This window comes from Natator depressus, chromosome 14 (genome assembly GCF_965152275.1).
Source record: "Natator depressus isolate rNatDep1 chromosome 14, rNatDep2.hap1, whole genome shotgun sequence".
Classification (NCBI taxonomy): domain Eukaryota; kingdom Metazoa; phylum Chordata; order Testudines; family Cheloniidae; genus Natator; species Natator depressus.
This window is the reverse complement of record NC_134247.1, coordinates 19,404,320-19,426,781: the sequence shown is the minus strand read 5'-3', so window position 1 is coordinate 19,426,781 and position 22,462 is coordinate 19,404,320. Positions and strand designations below refer to the sequence as shown.

Here is a 22,462-nt window from a genome sequence, read left to right as displayed (position 1 = left end):
ACGATCACCCTGCCTATGAATAAAGACAAAAGCCTCTTTCAGTACATGGGGGGGGGCACTCTTGATCCTTTTATTGAGGAGACACATCTTGAGAAGCAGGGGGGGGCACTCTTGATCCTTTTATTGAGGAGAGACATCTTGAAAATTGGATCCTGGCTGCCATGAAGCCAGCCAGTTCTGTAACAGACTGAACTGGGAGTAGGGGGACAGAATCTACTTTATTCGATAGGAAAGGGGGTTTAACAGTTAGTAAGTATAGACCCAGGTTCATGTTTTATTCTTTTGTTTTGTATTGTAACAATGTGTTTCCATCATTCCCTCTTGTTTCTAGCAGAATCTCTATCGTAAATAAACCTCTTTCTGTGTCATTACAAGTGTGGTGCGCTATACAGGAACAGTGTATAAGGTAAAGCTGGGGTACACTGCACCTTTGGGGGCAGAGGATCTGTGATTTTTGTGAGTAACCAGTGTCAGGGACTGCATAGCACAGGGGAACACTTCAAAGAAACTCAGAGACTGGGGTGTGCCAGCCTGTAACGCAAGGCCCACAGGAAAGGGCCTGAATGATAGAGCTGGTGGTGTTAGGAAGCTGACACCCACCTTGGCAAATGCAAGACTACCTCAATGCTGGTGGAAGGAGGTAACACGATAAGTCACTGTCCTGGGTGCCCCAAGAACCATCACACCAGGTTTTTATTGGGAAGGATATAGGACCTTCCTATTCTCCAGCAGTTTAGAGCAGCTTCCCAGTTGTGAAAGTAAGCCGAAAGCTATTCATACAGACAAGAGACAGACAACAATAATCAATTAGGAAACTAATATTTTATTTAAACAGCAGGAGATGAGGAAAAACCTTTGCTGCCAAGCAAGGTTTGGCGTTTTTTTTCAGCCAACAATTAATAGCCAGTGAAACTACTACTAGGATTAGGGGGAGGCGAAATATTCTAATAGTAGTCACCAAAATTCATATCAGTACTCACTGCAAAACCAGCGGTCAGAGAAATTCAGCAGATCAGAGTACCAACTTAAATCCAGTGAAAAACATTTTAGTTAAATAAAAATCACTCCCATATGCTTAACATGCATGTACGGAATCATGCATCTCTCTCACCTACCTGGTGTCCTTTTGTCGAAACATCACTAGAAGCCCACAGCTAGACAGCAGAGCTATTGTTTTAGTTTTACTGTCCTGCAAGCACACAGGGAACAGTTTTACTATCCTGCAACCTAATGTTTTCCTGCATTAATTCTTTGAAGAAATTTTAGTGACACAGGTATTAAGTGGTGAGGTGCTCTTACATGCATCCACAGTCCAATTTTGACTTCCCTTGGTCTTGAATGCCTAGTGCCAACAGCTAAGTAGTGCAGTTTATGGGGCTCTCGGAAATACAAAAAGACACATCCTGGCTCCTGCAGTGTGAATTCTGGACAACTTATGTGGAAACCACCCACTGATCTGATGGTACTGAACTAATGGCCAAATTATGTGGCAACCACAAAAATGATCGTCAGTTGTGTGTGCCAGTCAGCAGTATCTCCCCCAAGGAAGCGTACATGCAGCCAGCCCTGCCTGAAGACATCCAGCAGGAAAGGAAACCCTATCAGACAACAGCTCCATTCAAAAAGCAGGATGGTATCAGCTCTGAATAGGCTCTAGCCAGAAGCTGGTTGACTAGCAGATACGGGACTGCCTGGGAATGTGCCAACAAAGCCCAAACACATGGTGTCACACAAAACATGAAACATTTGAGAAGTCTGGACACAGTGCTATGTAACAGGATGGGCAGAGGACTCCACCCATTTGAACCATATTAAAATTGTTCTGATCATTTTTTATTCCTTTCAGGATTTCATGTTAACATGCTATTGCTTTGGTACCTGTACCTAGAAATGCATGGCTGAAAAGAATTTGGCCGAACAAGCAACCAGAAGGAAAAGTCCCAATGAGCAACTCCTTCAGCCATTTGCACTGGTATGTAAGGAAAGGCCATCCTTCCATTTCACCAAGCTTTTTGTGTTGATTTTTGAGTCAATGTTCAAGTGCAAACATTTAGCAATATGTGGCACAATTGGTCTCTATCAGAGGACCTCTTCCAAGTCATTTACACTCAAGTTTTCTTCTCTGATTCAATCTACCAAAACAGAATTGTTCAACACTACCCTGACCCTGCAAGTTCTTTCATGTAACCCTGGAATTAGCACCTCCTTGGATAGCAAACTAACAAATTATTCCTGCAACAAGTGATTATATCTTAAAGGGATGGAAAATGCCACAGTTGGGATTCAGCAGGACTCTCCGATTCTATATCTTTAGCGTGCAAAGAGGGAGAGGGTCAAAGTATCTGTTTTAATATTATTGTAGTTGCCTCACCAAGAAGTTTTCCTAAGTGTGGGGGGGGAGATACTCTGCTTGAGGGTGAAGTCATTTTACCAGGTTTCTCATGATGTTTAGAGAAGACCCTCTGTACCCTGATCCAAAATGGTTCCAGTGGTTCATATAGTGGAAAAGCTGGTAGAGTTTGAGTCGTTTCTCAAACCCTGGAGCTTTGGGGATTTTACTGTGGTAAGCAGAGTAAAAAGAGTTGCTGAAGCCACCAAACATCCCAGCTATCGCAAGTTCATATTCTGAATGACCATAGAAGGAAGCAGGGTCAAAAATAATGGGGCCAGAGTCATCCTCAGCTACATTTCCTCCCCACAGATCCCCATGAAGGAGAGCAGGAACGATCTCCATGTCACAGAACAAACTGGGTATCTTCAGCTGGGGAGGGAAAAGAAAGCAAGAGTTACCAGTGAGATGCCTCAAGATGAGGAATGCTAGGGTGAGTGTTACTTCAGACAGCAGATGTTGAAATCATCAGAGTAGCATGCACACACATAAAGGTTATGAAATATGAATTCAACATTCTTAAAAATTAGCTGGTTAACTGCCAGTCAAAACAGACTGGCACCTTTTGACATTTAAAATAAAAAACTTCAGAGGGGGATCAACATGGATTCTACTTTTACTGAATCATAGATATTAGTGGTTGAAGACCATAGTCATCCAATCGTATATCCCATCCCCAAGCCTGCAATACAGGGGAATGTCTCTGTTAGAGATTTCATCTTGCATTTTTGTCACTTCTTCCTAACTTCAGTATGTGTCGTAATCACTTTTCAGTGTTATAAAAAGTCCAAAGTTCAACATTCACTTAGTACTCCAAATTTAGCCATTTGCAAACAAATTCAAAGATACTGTTCCACTGGAAGAAGGGGTAAGAAACCTATTATCCATGAGTAGAGGACGGTGTCCCTACCCTCTGTTTGCCAGAAGCTGGGAATGGGTGACAGGGGATGGATCACTTGATGATTCCCTGTTCTGTTCATTCCCTCTGGGGCACCTGGCATTGCCTACTGTCGGAAGACGGGATACTGGATTAGATGGACCTTTGAACTGACCCAGTATGGCTGTTCTTATGACATGTTCCACAAAATAGTGAGAAAATAACTAAAAGAGCATCCACTCAAAAAGATGAATGCAACCCATATGTGAAATGGTGATGCTGTTGAGTAACCCATGGCATTCCCCTACATGTGTTTCAGGTAGTGAGCATGTACCACTCCCATTCCAGAGAACAAGAGATATGAACTTGAACTAAGATCTCTGGACTGGCAATGCAAAGCACTACCCAAAGGACTAGCCTATAAGGATTTGCTTTAGAGTATAGCATTGGGGAGCACTGCATGAAGCCATTCTACCTCCACATAAAGGGTGTTGTAGAGTCTTTGGGTATGTATGTTCCTTTCTCACAAAATCCTAGAACATGCCAACAGAAGGTTGGACCTAATTTCTTTATTAAAAGAAAAACCAACTAACCCCACCTAGCTATCAATAAATTAAGAGTCACAGGGAGCTCTTCTACCTGAAGCTGTGCCCAAAGTTCTCTTGCCTCCCTGTCTCCTGAATTCTTTTCAATCATATCCATCTGGGGCTGGATTCGCTGCCTGGCATAGAAACTCACCCAGTCATTCTGCCAGTCATTCACCTGGAAAAGCAGGATCAGAGGTTAGGCACTGGACACATAGCATAACACAGGGCAGCATTTTTTAAATATAGTCTTTTAGGAAATAAAACAATTTGTGTCTTGATGTCTGTCTAGTGCAAGGTGTTACTATTTCAGTTGTCTATTTTAGCCAGTGTTCAGGAAAGGTTCAAGTCTTCTTTAAAATCTCATTTCACTGAATAAAAGCAACAGCAGAGAGATCACAGTTACCCAATGTAGCTCCAAACCCTGTCTTGGGCTGTTGCTTTCCAAGCTATCTAGAACATATTAATTCCTCGTGTAACTCCACTGAAATCAATGGAGCTACATCCAAAATAATCTTGGCCCTTTATGTTTTCCAAACCAAAGCAAAAACTCATCTCCTACAATCGAAGCATTTGCTCTTCCACAATTAGAAAAATGTGCAGCAAAGTCTTAAAGTGTTACATTTAAATTCCTAAGAACGTAAAACAACAGAAGTGTCAATAGGTTAAATAAGTTCCAAGACTTAAGCAGAACCTACTTGTGGGAGATAGCCACAACAGGTGACTGTATGGAAGCCAAATCGATCCACAAACTGGATGTCTGTTTGCCCCTCACTTTTACCTTGCAAACCAAAAAAAATAAAAAGATTGATTACAAAGATTGTAAGCATGTTCAGTGTACGTAGGCTTTAGATCAGATGGAGATACAGTAGTTTGCTGGTAGCAGACAGCTTACACTGCGGTATCTTTATTAAACTGCCTTCAGTTAACTTTAGGACATGATTGAAAATGTTTAAATTTTAATCTTAATCACATCATCTGATGATATCTCTCCTTTGAAACAAAGCTTTTGTAGGTAACAATCTGGAATAAATAGTGGGGACAGCAAGTCTAAGAAATATTTTGCCCACGAAAGAGATAAAGAGCTTTTTGCTATTTTTGAATCTTGTTTCAAATACTAAAAAAAATTTGTTCCAAGTTTATTTGCATGACAGTGTTATTGGAGCCAAATAGATGTTCCTGAAATAACAAAATCATTTTAGCAACTGCCTGTTTTACAGGTTATCTGTTAACTAGCTTAAGGTCATTAAATTTACAGACAACTATGTACTGTACCAACAGTATTCCCCTCTTTCTTCAACTTCTCTCCAAGTTTCTGGTTGTGAAGGTGGAGATCAGCCAACTGTGTCCCAAGCTTTGCTGAATGCCTAAGAAACCAAAATAAGTTCTTTTAGCATCACTGAAGCATATAGTAAGCAGTGAATTCTCATCCTGATATGCAGGGAATTACTCATGTACTTTGCTGAGAACTTTTACACATGCTTTACAACAGGGGTCTCAAACTCAAATGACCACAAGGGCCACATGAGGACTAGTACCTTAGTCCAAGGGCTGCCCCACTTCCACCCCCACTCCACCCCTTCTGTGAGGCCCCACCCCTCCCCCGCCTCTTCCCACCCTGCCCCTTCCCCCATTCCAACCCCTTCCCTGAAATCCCCACACCAACTCCGCCCCCTTCTTGCCCCCAGGGGATGTAGGAGGGGTGCAGGGTGCATCAGGGGGCTCAGGTGCAGGGGGTCGGGGTGCAGGATGGGGCAGGCGGCTCAGGGCAGGGGGTCGGGGTGCAGGAGGGGTGTGGGGTGCAGCAGGGGGCTCAGGGCAGAGGGTTCGGCTGCAGGAAGGATTCGGGGCGCGGGTCCAGCCCGGCGCGCACTGAAGGCAGGGCGGGCTCCCAGCCTGCCTGCCCTGCCCCGTGCCACTCTGGGAAGTGGCTGGACCTGGGGGAGGGGGGGAACAGGGGTCTGTGTGTTGCCCTGGCCGCTCCTCCAGGTACCTCCCCCGAAGCTCCCATTGGCCGGGAATGGGGAACCGCAGCCAATGGGAGCTTCAGGGGAGGTACCTGGAGGAGCGGCCAGGGCAACACACAGACCCCTGTTCCCCCCCTCCCCCAGGCCCCAGCTGCTTCCCGGAGCCGCGCAGGGGCAGGGCAGGCAGGGAGCCCGCCCTGCCCCCAGTGCGCCCCAGGCTGGAGCTGCTCTAGGTAAATGCTGGGAGGGGTGGGGGTGCCATGGGGAGCTCACGGGCTGCAGAAAATAACCTGGCGGGCCGTGTGTTTTGAGACCCCTGTTCTACAAAGACATCTTTTTGAGGAGGGAAAAAAAGCTTAAGACCAAAATGTTCTGAAAATTGCATTTATTAGGACACAATGGCTATTTCTCACAATGTGACATTGAAATGAAAGTGAGAGAAACCCTAATACAAAGTAATTACTGCAATACAACATTTCTGCTATGTATTAGCTCTACATGAGGCCTGTACATTTAATAATCAGCCTGAGAACATCATGCATCATACAGCCTATTAGTTTTTGCACCTCCAGCTACATTCTAGAGGCAGAGGATAAGTTGGATTCACCCTTTCCTGGGCTCTACCTCTGCTAAAGTGTCTATTCTTTTAATCATTTCATACCTCATCTATTGCAATTTTATGGCTCTCCAAGACCTCTACTCTCTCAAAGTCAGAGACCAGAACGCAAAAGCTAGACTGCTCTCACCCTCAAGGAAACAAGACCAAGACTCCTGTAGCACCATCACTGGCTTCCTATCCATCTCCAATCAGAATTAAAAGTTATCCCTCCACTTAAAACTCCATGTGAATTTGCTCCTCTTGACTTCTGAGCTCATATCCGTCTCCCCTGCCCTCTCATTCTAACCCTCCATGCTTAGACTTTTTCCAAGTACAAGCTCTTATTCTCTTGAAAATTTTGCAACTCCTCCCACAAGATAGAAGCCTACCATGTAATACTCAAGATACTAGCCTCCCACATTACCTTATGCTCACTCAGTCTTCACCTGCCACAATATCTCCCTGAATTCAGTGCATTGTCATCTCTTCCTGTTGTTCCTATTCTAACATGGGGCCTGATCACACCTCTGAAATGAGTACATCAAGGTCATATTCATGCTCATCTCTGCCCAACTGTCACAGAAAGGGAGTTCAGCCACCTTTGCAGCAGGATCCCTTTTATTCCCTGGACCTCACGGTGGGCTCCTCATCAATCTGAGCATCCGCAAGATAGGAGGGGGCAAGAGGAGGAGTGGGCAAACTGAGCAGACATGCATGTCTATCTCCTGAGCCCAGCACAGATCAAGGAGGACCCGTAGCGCAATCAAACACTATTACATTTCTGCAGCCCTGCTACTTGATAGGCTCTCTAAGCCAGCTGCAGAAGCCCAGAGAGGTGAGGAGGGGGCAACTCAGCTCCCTGATGGAACAACTGAGGAACAACCTCCATAGTGGGTTTTCCTCCAGGGAAGGGGACAATCAGGCCCTCAGATTTTAAGCTATCAATATTCAGGACACAAACTTCATCTTTATCTATTTGGAAGTGCAACGTACACCACTCCTGTGCTATATAAGAAACAATAAATAGAGCTTCATTTCCCACAAAGGTAAGAATCACATGGTAAGATGATCTCAGAGTTTTTTTCCCTAACTCCCACAATTCTTACTGCGAAGTCTTCATAAGAACAGCCATACTGGGTCAGACCAAAGGTCCATCTAGCTCAGTATCCCGTCTTCCGACAGTGACCAATGCCAGGTGCCCCAGAGGGAATGAACAGAACAGGTAATCATCAAGTGATCTACTCTCTATCGCCCATTCCCAGCTTCTGCCAAACATAGGCTAGGGACACCATCCCTGCCCATCCTGGCTAATAGCCCCTGATGGACCTATCCTCCATGAACTTATCTAGTTCTTTTTTTAACCCTGTTATAGTCCTTGCCTTCACAACATCCTCTGGCAAAGAGTTCCACAGGTTGACTGTGCATTGTGTGAAGAAATGCTTCCTGTTGTTAGTTTTAAACCTGCTGCCTATTAATTTCACTGGGTGACCCCTAGTTCTTCTGTTATGAGAAGGAGTAAATAACACTTCCTTATTTACTTTCTCCAAACCAGTCATGATTTTATAGACCTCAATCATATCCCCCCTTAGTCTTCTCTTTTCCAAGCTGAAAAGACCCAGTCTTATTAATCTCTCCTCCTATGGCAACCGTTCCATACACCTAATAATTTTTGTTGCCCTTTTCTGAACCTTTCCCAATTCCAATATATATTTTTTTGAGATCGGGCGACCACATCTGCACGCAATATTCAAGATGTGGGCATACCATGGATTTATATAGAGGCAATATGGTATTTTCTGTCTTATTATCAATCCCTTTCCTAATGATTCCCAACATTCTGTTCGTTTTTTTTACTGCTGCTGCACATTGAGTGGATGTTTTCAGAGAACTATCCACAATGACGCCAAGATCTCTTTCATAAGTGGTAACAGCTAGTTTAGACCCCATCATTTTATATGTATAGTGGGGATTATGTTTTCCAATGTGCATTACTTTGCATTCATCTGCCATTTTAATTGCCCGGTCACCCAGTTTTGTGAGATCCTTTTGTAGCTCTTTGCAGTCTGCTTGGGACCTAACTATATTGAGTAGTTTTGTATCATCTTCAAATTTTGCCACCTCACTGTTCACCCCTTTTTCCACATCATTTATGAATACGTTGAATAGGCCTGGTCCCAGTACAGACCCCTGGAAGACACCACTATTTACCTCTGTCCATTCTGAAAACTGACCATTTATTCCTACCCTTTGTTTCCTATCTTTTAACCAGCTACCAATCCATGAGGACCTTTCCTCTTATCCCATGATCGCTTTCTTTGCTTAAGAGGCTTTGGTGAGGGACCTTGTCAAAGGCTTTCTGAAAATCTAAGTACACTATATCCACTGGATCCCCCGTGTCCACATGCTTCTTGACCCCCTCAAATTCTAGTAGATTGCTGAGCCATGATTTTCCTCTACAAAAAGCATGTTGACTTTCCCACAACAAATTATGTTCATCTATATGTCTGACAATTTTGTTCTTTACTATAGTTTCAACCAGTTTGCCCAGTACTGAAGTCAGGCTTACTGGTCTGTAATAGCCAGGATCACCTCTGGAGCCCTTTTAAAAAATTGGAGTCACATTACCTATCCTCCAGTCATTTGGTATTGAAGCTGATTTAAATGATAGGTTACAAACTACTGTTAGTAGTTCTGCAATTTCACATTTGAGTTCCTTCAGAACTCTTGGGTGAATACAATCTAATCCTGGTGATTTATTGTTTAGTTTATCAATTTGTTCCAAAGCCTCCTCTAATGACACCTCAATCTGGGACATTTCCTCAGATTTGTCCCCTAAAAAGAATGGCTCAGGTTTGGGAATCTCCCTCGTATCCTCAGCCACGAAGAGTGATGCAAAGAATTCAATTACTTTCTCCACAATGGCCTTATCTTCCTTGAGTTCTCCTTTAGCCACTCAATCGTCCAGTGGCCCCACTGGTTGTTAAGCAGACTTCCTGCTTCTGATGTACTTAAAAAAAATTTTGCTATTACTTTTTGAGTCTTTGGCTAGTTGTTCTTCAAATTCTTTTTTGGCCTTCCTAATTATATTTTTACACTTCATTTGCCAGAGTTTATGCTCCTTTCTCTTTTCCTCACTAGGAATTTAACTTCCACTTTTTAAAGGTTGCCTTTTTGTCTCTCACTGCTTCTTTTACTTTGTTGTTTAGCCATGGGGTGGCACTTTTTTGGTTCTCTTACTATGTTTTTTTAATTTGGGGTATACATTTAAGTTGAGCCTCTATTATGGAGTCTTTAAAAAGTTTCCATGCAGCTTGCAGGGATTTCACTTTTGGCACAGTACCTTTTAATTTCTGTTTCATAACTTCCTTGTGTAGTCACCTTTCTGAAATTAAATGCTACAGTGTTGGGCCATTATAGTGTTTTCCTTGCCACAGAGATATTAAATTTAATTATATTATGGTTACTATTACCAAGCGGTCCAGCTATTTTAAACTCTTGGACAAGATCCTCTGCTGCACTTAGGACTAAATCAAGAATTCCCTCTCCTCTTGTGGGTTCCAGGACTAGCTGCTCCAAGAAGCAGTCAATTAAGGTGTCAAGAAACTTTATCTCTGCATCCCATCCTGAGGTGACATGTACCCAGTCAATACGGGGATAGTTGAAATCCCCCATTATTATTTTTTTTTATTTTTATAGCCTCTCTAATCTCCCTGAGCATTTCACAGTCACTATCACCATCCTGGTCAGGTGGTCAGTAATATATCCCTACTGCTAAATTCTTATTATTAGAACATGGAATTACTATCCATAGAGATTCTATGGTACAGTTTAGTTCACTTAAGATTTTTACTTCATTTGATTCTACGCTTTCTTTCACATATAGTGCCACTCCCCCACCAGCACAACTTGTTCTGTCCTTCCGATATATTTTGTACCCTGGTATTACTGTATCCCATTGATTATCCTCATTCCACCAAGTTTCTGTGATGCCTATTATATCAATATTCTCATTTAATATGAGGCACTCTAGTTCACCCATCTTATTATTTAGACTTCTAGCATTTGCATATATGCATTTAAAAAACTTGCCACTTTTTAGCTGTCTGCCATTACATGATGTAATTGAATGGGACTCTTTTTCGTTAGACTGTTTCTCATCAGATCCTACCCGAATTTTATCATCTTCCATCCTCTCCTCCTTACTAGGAGGTAGAGAATTTCCATTAATGGATCCTCCCCTAAGGGATGTATCTGTCCGAACCATGTGCTCTTCCGCATCTGTCAGCTTTCCCCCACCCCTTAGTTTTAAAAATGCTCTATGACCTTTTTAATTATAAGTGCCAGCAATCTGGTTCCATTTTGGTTAAGGTGGAACCCTTTCTTTCTGTATAGGCTCCCCCTTTCCCAAAAGTTTCCCCAGGTCCTAATAAATCTAAACCCCTCCTCCCTACACCATCGTCTCATCCACACATTGAGACCCTGCAGTTCTGCCTGTCTAACTGGCCCTGCACGTGGAACTGGAAGCATTTCAGAGAATGCTACCTTGGAGGTCCTGGACTTCAATCTCTTACCTAGCAGCCTAAATTTGGCCTCCAGGACCTCTCTCCTATCTTTCCCTATATCACTGGTACCTACATGTACCATGACCACCGGCTTCTTCCCAGCACTACACATAAGTCTATCTAGATGTCTTGAGAGATCCGTAACCTTTGCACAAGGCAGGCAAGTCACCATATGTTTCTCTCGCAAACCCAGCTACCCATGTTTCTAATAGTTGAATCTCTCGTAACTATCATCTGTCTCTTCCCAATAACTGGAGCTTCTCTTCAGTTTATGATTGATTCATGGTTTAAAAGTATTGGGAGATACTAAAGGGCATCGTATACAGCGTGCAGCTTCCCCTCCTTTCCAGATCTAGCAAAAAAAACCCAACATATCAAAATGAATTTTCATCCCCAAAACAAGTAATTTAAATGGTTTCCCTTAAATCTAAATTTCTGGTCACAGCAAGAAGCAATGACACAATTAAAATTTACCTGTTAAGACTCCTCATTTCCAAATGCTCCATCACAAATAGAGTGCTGCCTCCTGGCACGTCTATAACTTTGATGGGTTTGGGCACCTTTACTGTCTGTGTTTCCAGGATGGCTGATAAACTTTCCATTTCTCCCTCAAACATTCTTCTGGCCTGTCAAATACAAAGGAAAAAGTCACTCCCCTTGAATGCTCTTATGGCTAAATGAAGGTCTTTCCCCAAGTAAACATTTTAAACAGACAGTAGTGTGTTTTTTGCTAGAGCGGGTACAAGATACCAGTGGTCCAGAGTTGTGATACCTACACTGCTAAGTCTGACCTATAGACCTGACAATAAATTTCAGAATTGCAGAAGTTCCTATCCATAAACCTGCCCCTATAGAAGCAGCGTAGCTTCTAGCATTTTGTAGGGTCAGGCAGGTAACTCAACAATCAAGGCCTGGGTAACAGGCTCCATCTCCATTCATGGAACAGAGTTCACATGCATACTGCTGACAAAAATACTGTATTAACGTGATGTGCAGCATCTGAGTAGAAAAATGGATACAAACATCATCAATAGATACATTAAAAGGACAGTGTTACATGTTGGTATTCTGTGTAGTTTTGCATAAAATCAATAGTCTACCTAAAAGTCTAGCTACAAATATCAAAATAACTGCTGCCATCCCTTAAGTTTATGTTCTCAGCAGAAATATAATGAATGACTTTGTGGCTAACCTGCAGCTGTGATGTTCTTTCAAATGAGAATCTATTCAAGTTACAACTTTAGGGCCTGATTCTTCCAATGCCATACATGTTGAGTAGTACTTACTCTCCATTGACTTCAATGGGACTAATCACATAAGTAAATACTATCAAGGAGAGAAAGGATTGGACAAAAGGTCTCTTAGCCCTGTTCTACACTACGGGTTACGTCGAATTTAGCCGTATTAGGTCGATTTTAAAATGGATGCGTCCACACAACCAATCCTGTTCCGTCGACTTAAAGGGCTCTTAAAATCAACTTCTGTACTCCTCCCTGGCAAGGGGAGTAGTGCTAAAATCGACCTTGTGGGGTCGAATTTGGGGTAGTGCGGACGCAAATCGATGGTATTGGCCTCCGGGAGCTATCCCAGAGTGCTCCAATGTGACCGTTCTGGACAGCACTTTGAACTCCGATGCACTAGCCAGGTACACAGGAAAAACTCTGGGAACTTTTGAATTTCATTTCCTGTTTGATCAGCGTGGCGAGCTCAGCAGCACAAGTGACATGCAGTCCCCCCAGGATCGCAAACGAGCTCCAGCATGGACTGAAAGGGAGACACTGGATCTGATTGCTGTATGGGGAGAAGCATCTGTGCAGGCAGAACTCTGAGCAAAAAGAAGAAATGCGAATATATTTGCCAAAATCTCACAGGGCATGATGGAGAGAGGCTACAACAGGGACACACAGCAGTGCCGCGTGAAAGTTAAGGAGCTCAGGCAAGCCTACCAAAAGACAAAGGAGGCAAACGGGCACTCCGGGTCAGACCCCCATACATGCCGCTTCTATGATCAGCTGCATGGCATTCTGGGGGGGACCCTACCACTACCCCACCACTGTCTGTGGACACCTGCAAAGGGGGAGTCTCACGCAACAGGGAGAAGGATTTTGCGGATGAGGAGGAGGAGGAGAATGCGCAGCAGACAAGCAGTGAATCCATTCTCCCCGGCAGCCAGGACCTTTTCATCACCCTGGACCCAATACCCTCCAAAGGCGGGATCCCCGACCCTGAAGCCAGAGAAGGCAGCTCTGGTGAGTGAATATTTGTAACTACAGTACAGGGTTTAAAAGCAATAGCGTTTAATGTTTGATTTGCCCTGAAGAACTGGGATGCATTTGCAGCCAGTACAGCTACTGGAAAAGTCTGTTCACATGTCTGAGGATGGAGTGGGAATCCTCCAGGGACATCTCCATGAAGCTCTCCTGGAGGTACTCTGAAAGCCTTTGCAGAAGATTTCTGGGGAGGGCTGCCTTATTTTGTCCTCCACAGTAGGACACTTTACCACGACAAGCCAGTAGCACGTATTCTGGAATCAATGCAGCACAAAGCATGGCAGCGAATGGTCCTGGGTTTTGGTTGCATTCAAGCAACATTCGGTCTATATCTTTCTGTGTTAGCCTCAGAAGAGCGATATCATTAATGGTCACCTGGTTGAAATAGGGGAATTTTTGTAAGGGAACAGTAAAACAGTAAATTTTTGTAAGGGAACAGCCCGTTCATACTGGGCTGTTTTCGCTTGGCTAAAAGGGATCATCCTGGAGAATAGCCACCTGGTGGGGAGAGGGGTGAAGGGATCAACCCAGAGAATAGCCACGCGGTGGGGTGGGGGGAGGTGTGTGCTGCATATCTACCCAGAAACCGCAGCCCCTCCTTTTAAATGTGAAACCCAACCCATTGCTTGCTATGGGAAAGGATGGTGCTGCAGTTTGAAACCATTCTCACATGTTATGCGTAAGAAGCCAACCCCACGTACCCTGTGCCTTACCATGGCTGCCTGGAAACCGAATTCTGTTGCCCAGTAGCGTGCGATGTGTCACCATACCAGCAGGCACTCAATATAAAAGGCAAAATGCAACCTTGTGCCTAAAAAACACATGTTCTGTCCGCTGTGAACTGCTTGATTCACTGTGAAAGAGTATCACTTTTGTTCTCAGACATGTATCATCTTAAATTTTACTCTCCCTTTTTATCTCCCCCCCAGGTGCAAATGTTTCTACGCTCCCCTGATCATCTCCATCCCTGAGGTTATCGCAGATTAGAAGGTGAAAAAAACCACACTCGCGATGACATGTTTTCCGAGCTCATGCAGTCCTCCCGCAGTGATAGGGCACAGCTTAATGCATGGAGGCATTCAGTGTTAGAGGCCAGGAAAGCATTAAGTTAGCGTGAAGAGCGGAGGCAGGAGCGCGAAGAGCGGAAGCTAATGGGGGAGAAAACGAACATGATGAAGTTTCTGGTGGAGCTGCAGGAAAGCCCACAGAAGCACAGATCCCCGCTGCATCCATTGTATAACCACCTGACCTCCTCCCCAAGTTCCATATCCTCCTCACCCAGACGCCCAAGAATGCTGGGGGGAAGGCTCCAGGCACCCAGCCACTGCACTCCAGAGGATGGCCCAAGCAACAGAAGGCTGTCATTCAAACATTCTGATTTGTAGTGTGGCTACAAAAAGCAATGTGGCCTTGTCCTTCCCTCCTCCCCAACCCCACCCGGGCTACCTTGTCAGTTAACTCACTTTTTAAAAAAATTAATAAAGAATGAATGCATGGTTTCAAAACAATAGTTACTTTATTTCCAAGAGGGGAGGAAGGGTGTTTGGTTACAGGAAATTAAAATCAACCAAGGGGGGCGGGTTCGAAGCAAAGAGAAACACACACAATGGTCACACCGTAGCCTGGCCAGTCAGGAAACTGGTTTTCAAAGCCTCTCTGATGCGCAGCGCACGTAGCTGTGCTCTTCTAATCACAGAAGAGTGTCTGGCTGCTCAAAATCGGATGCCAGGCAATTTGTCTCAACCTCCCACCCCGCCATAAATGTCTCCCCCTTACTCTCACAGATATTATGGAGCACACAGCAAGCAGCAATAACAATGGGAATGTTGGTTGTGCTGAGGTCTGACCTAGACAGCAAACAGCGCCAGCGAGCTTTTAAATGTCAAACAGCACATTCTTCCACCATTCTGCACTTGCTCAGCCTATAGTTGAACTGCTCCTTACTACTGTCCAGGCTGTCTGTGTAAGGCTTCATGAGCCATGGAAGCAAGGAGTAGGCTGGGTCCCCAAGGATAACTATTGGCATTTCAACATCCCCAACAGTAATTTTGTCGTCTGGGAAGTAAGTCCCTTCTTGCAGCTGCTCGAACAGCCCGGAGTTCCTAAATATGCGAGCGTCATGTACCTTTCCCGGCCATCCCACGTTGATGTTGGTGAAACGTCCCTTGTGATCCACCAGTGCTTGCAGCAACATTGAAAAGTACCCCTTGCGGTTTATGTACTGGTTGGCAAGGTGGTCTGGTGCCAAGATGGGGATATGCGTTCCGTCTGTCGCCCCACCACAGTTAGGGAACCCCATTGCAGCGAAGCCATCCACTATGACCTGCACATTTCCCAGAGTCACTACCCTTGATAGCAGCAGCTCAGTGATTGCATTGGCTACTTGGATCACAGCAGCTCCCACAGTAGACTTGCCCACTCCAAATTGATTCCCAACTGACCAGTAGCATTCAGGCATTGCAAGCTTCCACAGGGCTATCACCACTCGCTTCTCACCTGTCAGGGCAGCTCTCATCTTGGTATTCCTGCGCTTCAGGGTGGGGGAAAGCAACTCACAGAGTTCCAGGAAAGTGGCCTTACGCATGCAAAAGTTTCGCAGCCACTGTGAATCATCCCAGACCTGCAACACTATGCGGTCCCACCAGTCTGTGCTTGTTTGCCTGGCCCAGAATCGGCATTCCACTGTATCAACCAGTCCCACTGCCGCCATGATGTCCCAATTTCCACAGCCCGTGCTTTCAGGAACATCTGTGTCCATGTCCTCATCAAAATCCTCCTTGTGCTGGTGTCTCTTAGCTGGGTTCTGCATATACTCCAGGATAATGCACAAGGTGTTTACAATGCTCACAACAGCAGCTGTGACTGTAAACTGAGCAGGCTCCATGCTTGCCGTGGTATGGCGTCTGCAGGAGAGCAGAGTTACAGCGGAAGCGGTGGATGACGACGGTTAGCAGCACCCAGGTGGACCAGAACAGATCCCCCGAGCTGCAGGAGAGCAGAGTTGCAGTGGAAGCAGTGGATGACGACAGTTACCAGACCTACTGCAACATCTGCTGACAGCAGCACCCAGGACACAACAGCCGCAGTGACGGTGAGCTGAGCGGACTCAATGCTTGCTGTGGGATGGCGTCTGCACGGAAAAAAGGCGTGAAACGATTGTCTGCCGTTGCTTTCACGGAGGGAGGGGCGACTGACGACATGTACCCAAAATCACTCTCGACAATATTTTGGCCCCATCAGGCACTGGGAGCTTCACCCAGAATTCCAATGGGCAGCAGAGACTGCGGGATAGCTACCCACAGTGCACCGCTCCATAAGTCGATGCTAGCCACAGTAGTGAGGACGCACGCCGCTGACTTAATGCGCTTAGTGTGGACATATGCAATGAACTGTATAAAATCGATTTCTAAAAATTGACTTCTATAAAATCGACCTAATTTCGTAGTGTAGACATCAGCGAAGCTGCAGTCTATGCTATAAGCATTAATGAAACTAATAAAATATAACTGCCTAGTGAATAAAATAGCAACAGAACAGTTTGGGGCCAGATACAGGAATTAAAGTCACAGGACAAACTGCAGTGGGCATAGAGTACAAACTCCCCAGACTGGAGGCAAGCAAGAATTCTTGAATTATCTATTAAGGAGTTTGATACTTTATGACTTACAAATGCCTAAATTGGTTAAATAAAATTGCATCTCTGCCTGAAACACTATGCCAGGCTTAAGCCAGTTGCAAATTTTGATAGCGTAAATAACTAAAAACAAACCTTGATAATAGAACTGCTGATATAGTGCATTGCTGCGTACACAGCACAGCATTATAATACAGTCAGGTGACGTTTGCTTTCATCAGCACTCAGCATTTATAGACATGCAAAAGCATAGAAAACAGTGGCCGACTGAATAGCAAATTAATCCAGGTCTTCTGACTTTTTTGTTTAAAGCAACATCTCTCCTTTATTACTCAGCACCATCCTGCTCCTAGTTCTTTCAAGCACTCCCAAATGTGCTGAAAAAATTATTGCCAGAGTGTTGTATGTATTAACTGAGGCCCAAGTGGAAGTACTAGGTTGCCATCACAACTAGGTGCTCTAAGTCTACTACTAGACAACAAGCCCTTTCATCACCTTTCCAGCTCGGACCTCAACATGAGTGACATTTCAGAGTAGCAGCTGTGTTAGTCTGTATTCGCAAAAAGAAAAGGAGTACTTGTGGCACTTTAGAGACTAACCAATTTATTTGAGCATAAGCATGCTCAAATAAATTGGTTAGTCTCTAAGGTGCCACAAGTGCTCCTTTTCTTTTTATGAGTGACATTGTTACCTTGCTGCTCATACCACCAAGCAGGAAAGGTAGGAAGACTGGGAACAGACATAGTGGACACTTTCTTTCAGATTTTCCCCCCAAAGCTGTTGTACTACAGGTAGATAGTTCTTTCTTGCTTTCTTGCATGTGTCCACTGTTCTCCTTCCACCTAGGTCCTAAATGAAATGTACCCTTAGAATATCTTCCTGTTATAATTTTCCTCACTTCCAGCAGAAACACAGAACTACCATTCTGTATAAGACCAATGTTCCATCTAATGCACTATCCTGTCTCACACAATGGCTTGTACCAGATACTGAAAAGGAGTACGCAAGAAACCCCATCAAACACAATTATGGAAAACTCTGCTCCATAAGGGAAGTTTCTTCCTAAGTCCAGGCAGTTGCAGACTGACTTACATCCTAAAGAATCACAGAAACATAGAAATGTAGGACTGGAAGGGACCTAGAAAAGTCATCAAGTCTAGCCCCTTGCGCTGAGGCAGGACCAAACCATCCATGACAGGTGTTTAGCCTGTTCTTAAAAGCTTCCAAAGACTGGGATTCCACAACCTCCCTTGGAAGCCTATTCCAGAGTTAACTATCCTTGAAGTTAGAAAGTTTTTCCTCATATTGAACCTAAATCTCCCTTGCTGCAGATTAAGCTGATTACTCCTTGTCCAACCTTCAACAGACATGGAGAACAATCAATCACCATCTATCTGCTTAATAACAGCCATTAACATATTTGAAGATTGTTATCAGGTTCCCCTCGGTCTTTTCTCAAGACTAAGTGGGTTGTTTTTTGTTAAACCTTTCCTCATACATCAGGTTTTCTAAAGCTTTTATAATTTTTTTGTTCTCCCCTGGACTCTGTCCAAATTGTCCACATCTTCCCTAAAGTGTGGCACCCAGAACTGGAAACGATACTCCAGCTTAGGTCTCACCAATGCCAAGTGCAGCTGTCTTACATAGGACACTCCTGTTAATACAGCCCAGAAGAATATTAGACTTTTTTGCAAATGCATCATTGTTGACTCTTATTCAATTTGAGATCCACTATAACCCCCAGATCCTTTTCATCAGTACTAGCCAATTATTCCCCATTTTGTCGTTGTGCATTTGATTTTTACTTCCTAAGTGAAGTACTGAATTTCATCTTGTTGATTTCAGAACAGTTCTCTAATTTGTCATGGTTGTTCTGAATTCTAATCCTGTCCTCAAAAGAGCCTGCAACCCCTCCCAGCTCGGTGTCATCTGCAAATGTTATAAGCATACTCTTGCTCCATTATCCAAAAATACTGAATAGTACAGGACCCAGGATTATTGTAAGCAAGTCACGAGAAGTAATTCTTCCACTCTACCCCGTGCTGATTAGGCCTCAACTGGAGTATTGTGTCCAGTTCTGGGCGCCACATTTCAGGAAAGTTGTGGACAAATTGGAGAAAGTCCAGAGAAGAGCAACAAAAATGATTAAAGGTCTAGAAAACATGACCTATGAGGGAAGACTGAAAAAATTGGGATTGTTTAGTCTGGAAAAGAGAAGGCTGAGAGGGGACATATTTTCAAGTACATAAAAGGTTGTTACAAGGAAGAGGGAGAAAAAATGTTCTTCTTAACCTCTGAGGATAGGACAAGAAGCGATGGGCTTAAATTGCAGCAAGGGCGGTTTAGGTTGGACATTAGGAACATTAGGAAAAACTTCCTGGTTCAGCAGTGGAATAAATTGCATAGGGAGGTTGTGGAATCTCCATCATTGGGGATTTTTAAGAGCAGGTTGGACAAACACCTGTCAGGGATGGTCTAGATAATACTTAGTCCTGCCTTGAGTGCAGGGGACTGGACTAGATGACCTCTCGAGGTCCCTTCCCATTCTATAATTCTATTATTACATCCCCAATACATTAGAAAGGATAAAACAGTCTATTTCAAATCTTTGTAGTAAGGTGATGGGGCACAATAATATCTGTAGCGAGCATTGCCATGTTATCCTGTAGGACATTAAATATACCACTGTGCTGCAGTCTGTGGCTAGCTGATATTGCGAGGTGACTGATACAAATATAGCTGCTCACCCCAAGGACCACCAGACCTTGCCACCCACCCTAGCGATCAATGAAGATAAATACTTAATTCCATCCCACCCAGAAGACAGAGTCTGTATCTCCAAGCATGTGGCATAAGACTAACTATGCCCCAAACCAGCTCTTAGTTAGGCTAGCAAACATCCACCCAGCACGGTCCTTCAAACAGGAAGGTTTTTTTACATTTATAAGTGAATTTATTTGCCTTTCTTATAAGACACATACATACAAGTTATTATAGAAGTACCCAGACAAACTCTAGCCAAATGCAGTATAAGCAAAGCGTTGCCATCAAGAGGAATGTCTCAGATCTACAGTAATTGGCTTCCAGATGAAATATTTCCACAAGCAGGAGTTACTAGGCATTTTGCTGACCCTAAGCAACCCCCTACACTCAGCCCTAGATGGTACAGACAGCTCTACAACTACTCACTCTTACACCCGAGCCTATGCAATGCTCTCCCCATCCAATCCTGAGAGGTGAAGCCAGCTCATTTTTAGCACGAACAGCCCTCCAATTAGTCCCATTACCCTTAAAGAGCTACCAGCATCCTAGCTCCCAGTGAGGAGGCAAGCCCCCGAGTGAAACCCCCTGCCACTCTGCCCAATTGCTCGCCGCTAACCCAGCCCCCAGGGGAGTCCCGGGCCCGCCGCTAACCCAGGCCCCCGCCCCCCCAGGGGAGCCCCGGGCCCGCCGCTAACCCCCGCCTTGGAGTTGCTCTTCACATAGACCCGGCCCCCGTCGGTGTCGTAGCTCTGGCCCTGGCTGATGCAGCCGCCGCCCGAGTGGCCCGTGGGCCGCAGCACCGAGGTGCCCAGCTCCCGCTTCAGCGCGGCCTCCATGCTGCTCCCCCGGCAGCCCGCACGAGCCAGGGCGGGCGGGGCGCGCGCGCCGAGCAGCCCGGCCGCTAGGGAGCCTGGAGCCTCCTCCCTTGCTGTCACTAGGCATGCGCAGTGACAACCGCCTGGGCAGGCGCCTGCTGGATCTGAGTACCCGGGAGGGCGCGAGGCTGCCTGTGCTGGGGGCGGCCAGGGCCGGGGGACCACGGCTTTGTATTCGGGGAGGATGTAGGGCGGCGGAGAGGGACCGAGGGGGAGGGGAGCATTGCACTGGGGCAGAGGAGAGCTGAGGGGGAGGGGAAACTGCTTTGCATTGGGGCAGGTAGATAGTGACACATGCTGGAGTCAGTGCCGTGGAGGGCAGAGAGGGGCTGTGGGGGACGGTGTTGCTGCTTTGCAGACTGTATGGGGGAGAAAGCTGAACCCCAGAACAAAATGTGAACTAAAGTAGTCACTGCTTTGCCTGTGCTTTTTTTTTTTTTTTGGGGGGGGGGGGGGGGTGTCGGGTCACGGCCGAGAAGAGGGAATCATGGCCCAGCAAGAGATGAGGACCAAAGGGGACCCACTGCTTTTCTAGTCACCTTCCCTCCCCCCCCCCCCCCCCGTCTCAATGCAGTGACTAGGCCAAACAATTCTGGTGTTTTCCCTGGTTGTTTGGTCCACACTGGGCAGGTACCCAAGCTAGTCCAGTTAATATTACCAATAGTTGCCCCTCTTCTGGAGTGTTTTATTTCACAAACAGACTGTGAAAAGGGTTCTCTTTCAACTTGTTTCCCTAGGGTGCGTTTAGATTCTTTCCTAATAGAAGCGCAAAGGAAGCACATGGACAGGAAAAACAGTTTGTAGGGAAATATATATATTGCTACTGTCACTGAAACAAGATAATAGCAAAATACTGTGCTTTTAAAAATATTTGGAGTCAGTGCTTTCCGGTTATTACAGAATAATATATTAGATTTGTTCTCCAACAAGAATATTTTGCTAATAGTAGGAATTAACCAGAGCAGCTATAGCAATATGTTGTCTGAAATGATGCAGAATGATAGTGTTCCTTTCCTACTGAAATTGTTTTCATTAATTTCACAAAGAATTTTCTATGGCAACTAATTGACAAATTTAGAAATGGAAAAGATCCTTTAGATAAGGACAGGTTTCAGAGTAGCAGCCGTGTTAGTCTGTATCCACAAAAAAGAACAGGAGTACTTGTGGAACCTTAGAGACTAACAAATTTATTAGAGCATAAGCTTTCATGGGCTACAGCCCACTTCACTGAATACATGCAGTGGAAAATATAGTGGGAAGATTTTATCTACACAGAGAACATGAAACAATGGGTGTTACCATACACACTATAACAAGAGTGATAAGTTAAGGTGAGCTATTACCAGCAGGTTATAAATCACGGCCCCAGGGCAGCTGCTCCTTTTGCCGCCCCCGGCAATGGCCCCGGGGGGGGCGGGGAAGGGGCAACAACATTAAAGCGCTGCCGCAGCAGCATTTTAAGCAGGGTCCTTTGCCATGGCAGCACTTTAACATCAGCGGAGTATGGGCCAGTACCAGTGGCCACTTTTTACGGGCACGCCGTACCGGCTTACTTTCACCCCTGGAAAGGTAGCAGGGGTGGCGAGTTATATGGGCCTGTGGTGCCTGTGCTCCAGCAAATTCAGGTCACAGGGGCCCAGCTCCACCAGTGTTTGGGGCCGGGGTCTCTCTCCGCACACCTTCCTGGAGTATCCCTGCCTGCGCCCTGGGGGGAGGGATAGCTCAGTGGTTTGAGCATTGGCCTGCTAAACCCAAGGTTGTGAGTTCAATCCTTGAGGGGGCCATTTAGGGATCTGGGGCAAAAATTGGGGATCGGTCCTGCTTTGAGCAAGGGGTTGGACTAGATGACCTGCTGAGGTCCCTTCCAACCCTGATATTCTATGAGCAGGTGGCTGCCCTGCCGCTCCGTGCTGCGCTCAGCAGCAGGCTGAGGCGGCAACTGC

The 22,462-nt window shown here is 45.2% G+C and overlaps 1 protein-coding gene across 1 annotated transcript; it reads right to left on the bottom strand.

Moving 5' to 3' along the window:
* Window positions 1-853: 853 nt before the first annotated feature.
* FN3KRP (fructosamine 3 kinase related protein) lies at window positions 854-20,549 on the bottom strand. Its single transcript, XM_074972152.1, has 6 exons — window positions 20,340-20,549; window positions 11,452-11,603; window positions 5,126-5,217; window positions 4,549-4,631; window positions 3,906-4,028; window positions 854-2,761 (listed from the first exon to the last, which is right to left on the bottom strand). Exons 1-6 carry the CDS (start codon window positions 20,478-20,480, stop codon window positions 2,423-2,425), a joined length of 930 nt encoding a protein of 309 aa, XP_074828253.1. The 5' UTR covers window positions 20,481-20,549; the 3' UTR covers window positions 854-2,422.
* Window positions 20,550-22,462: the final 1,913 nt, after the last annotated feature.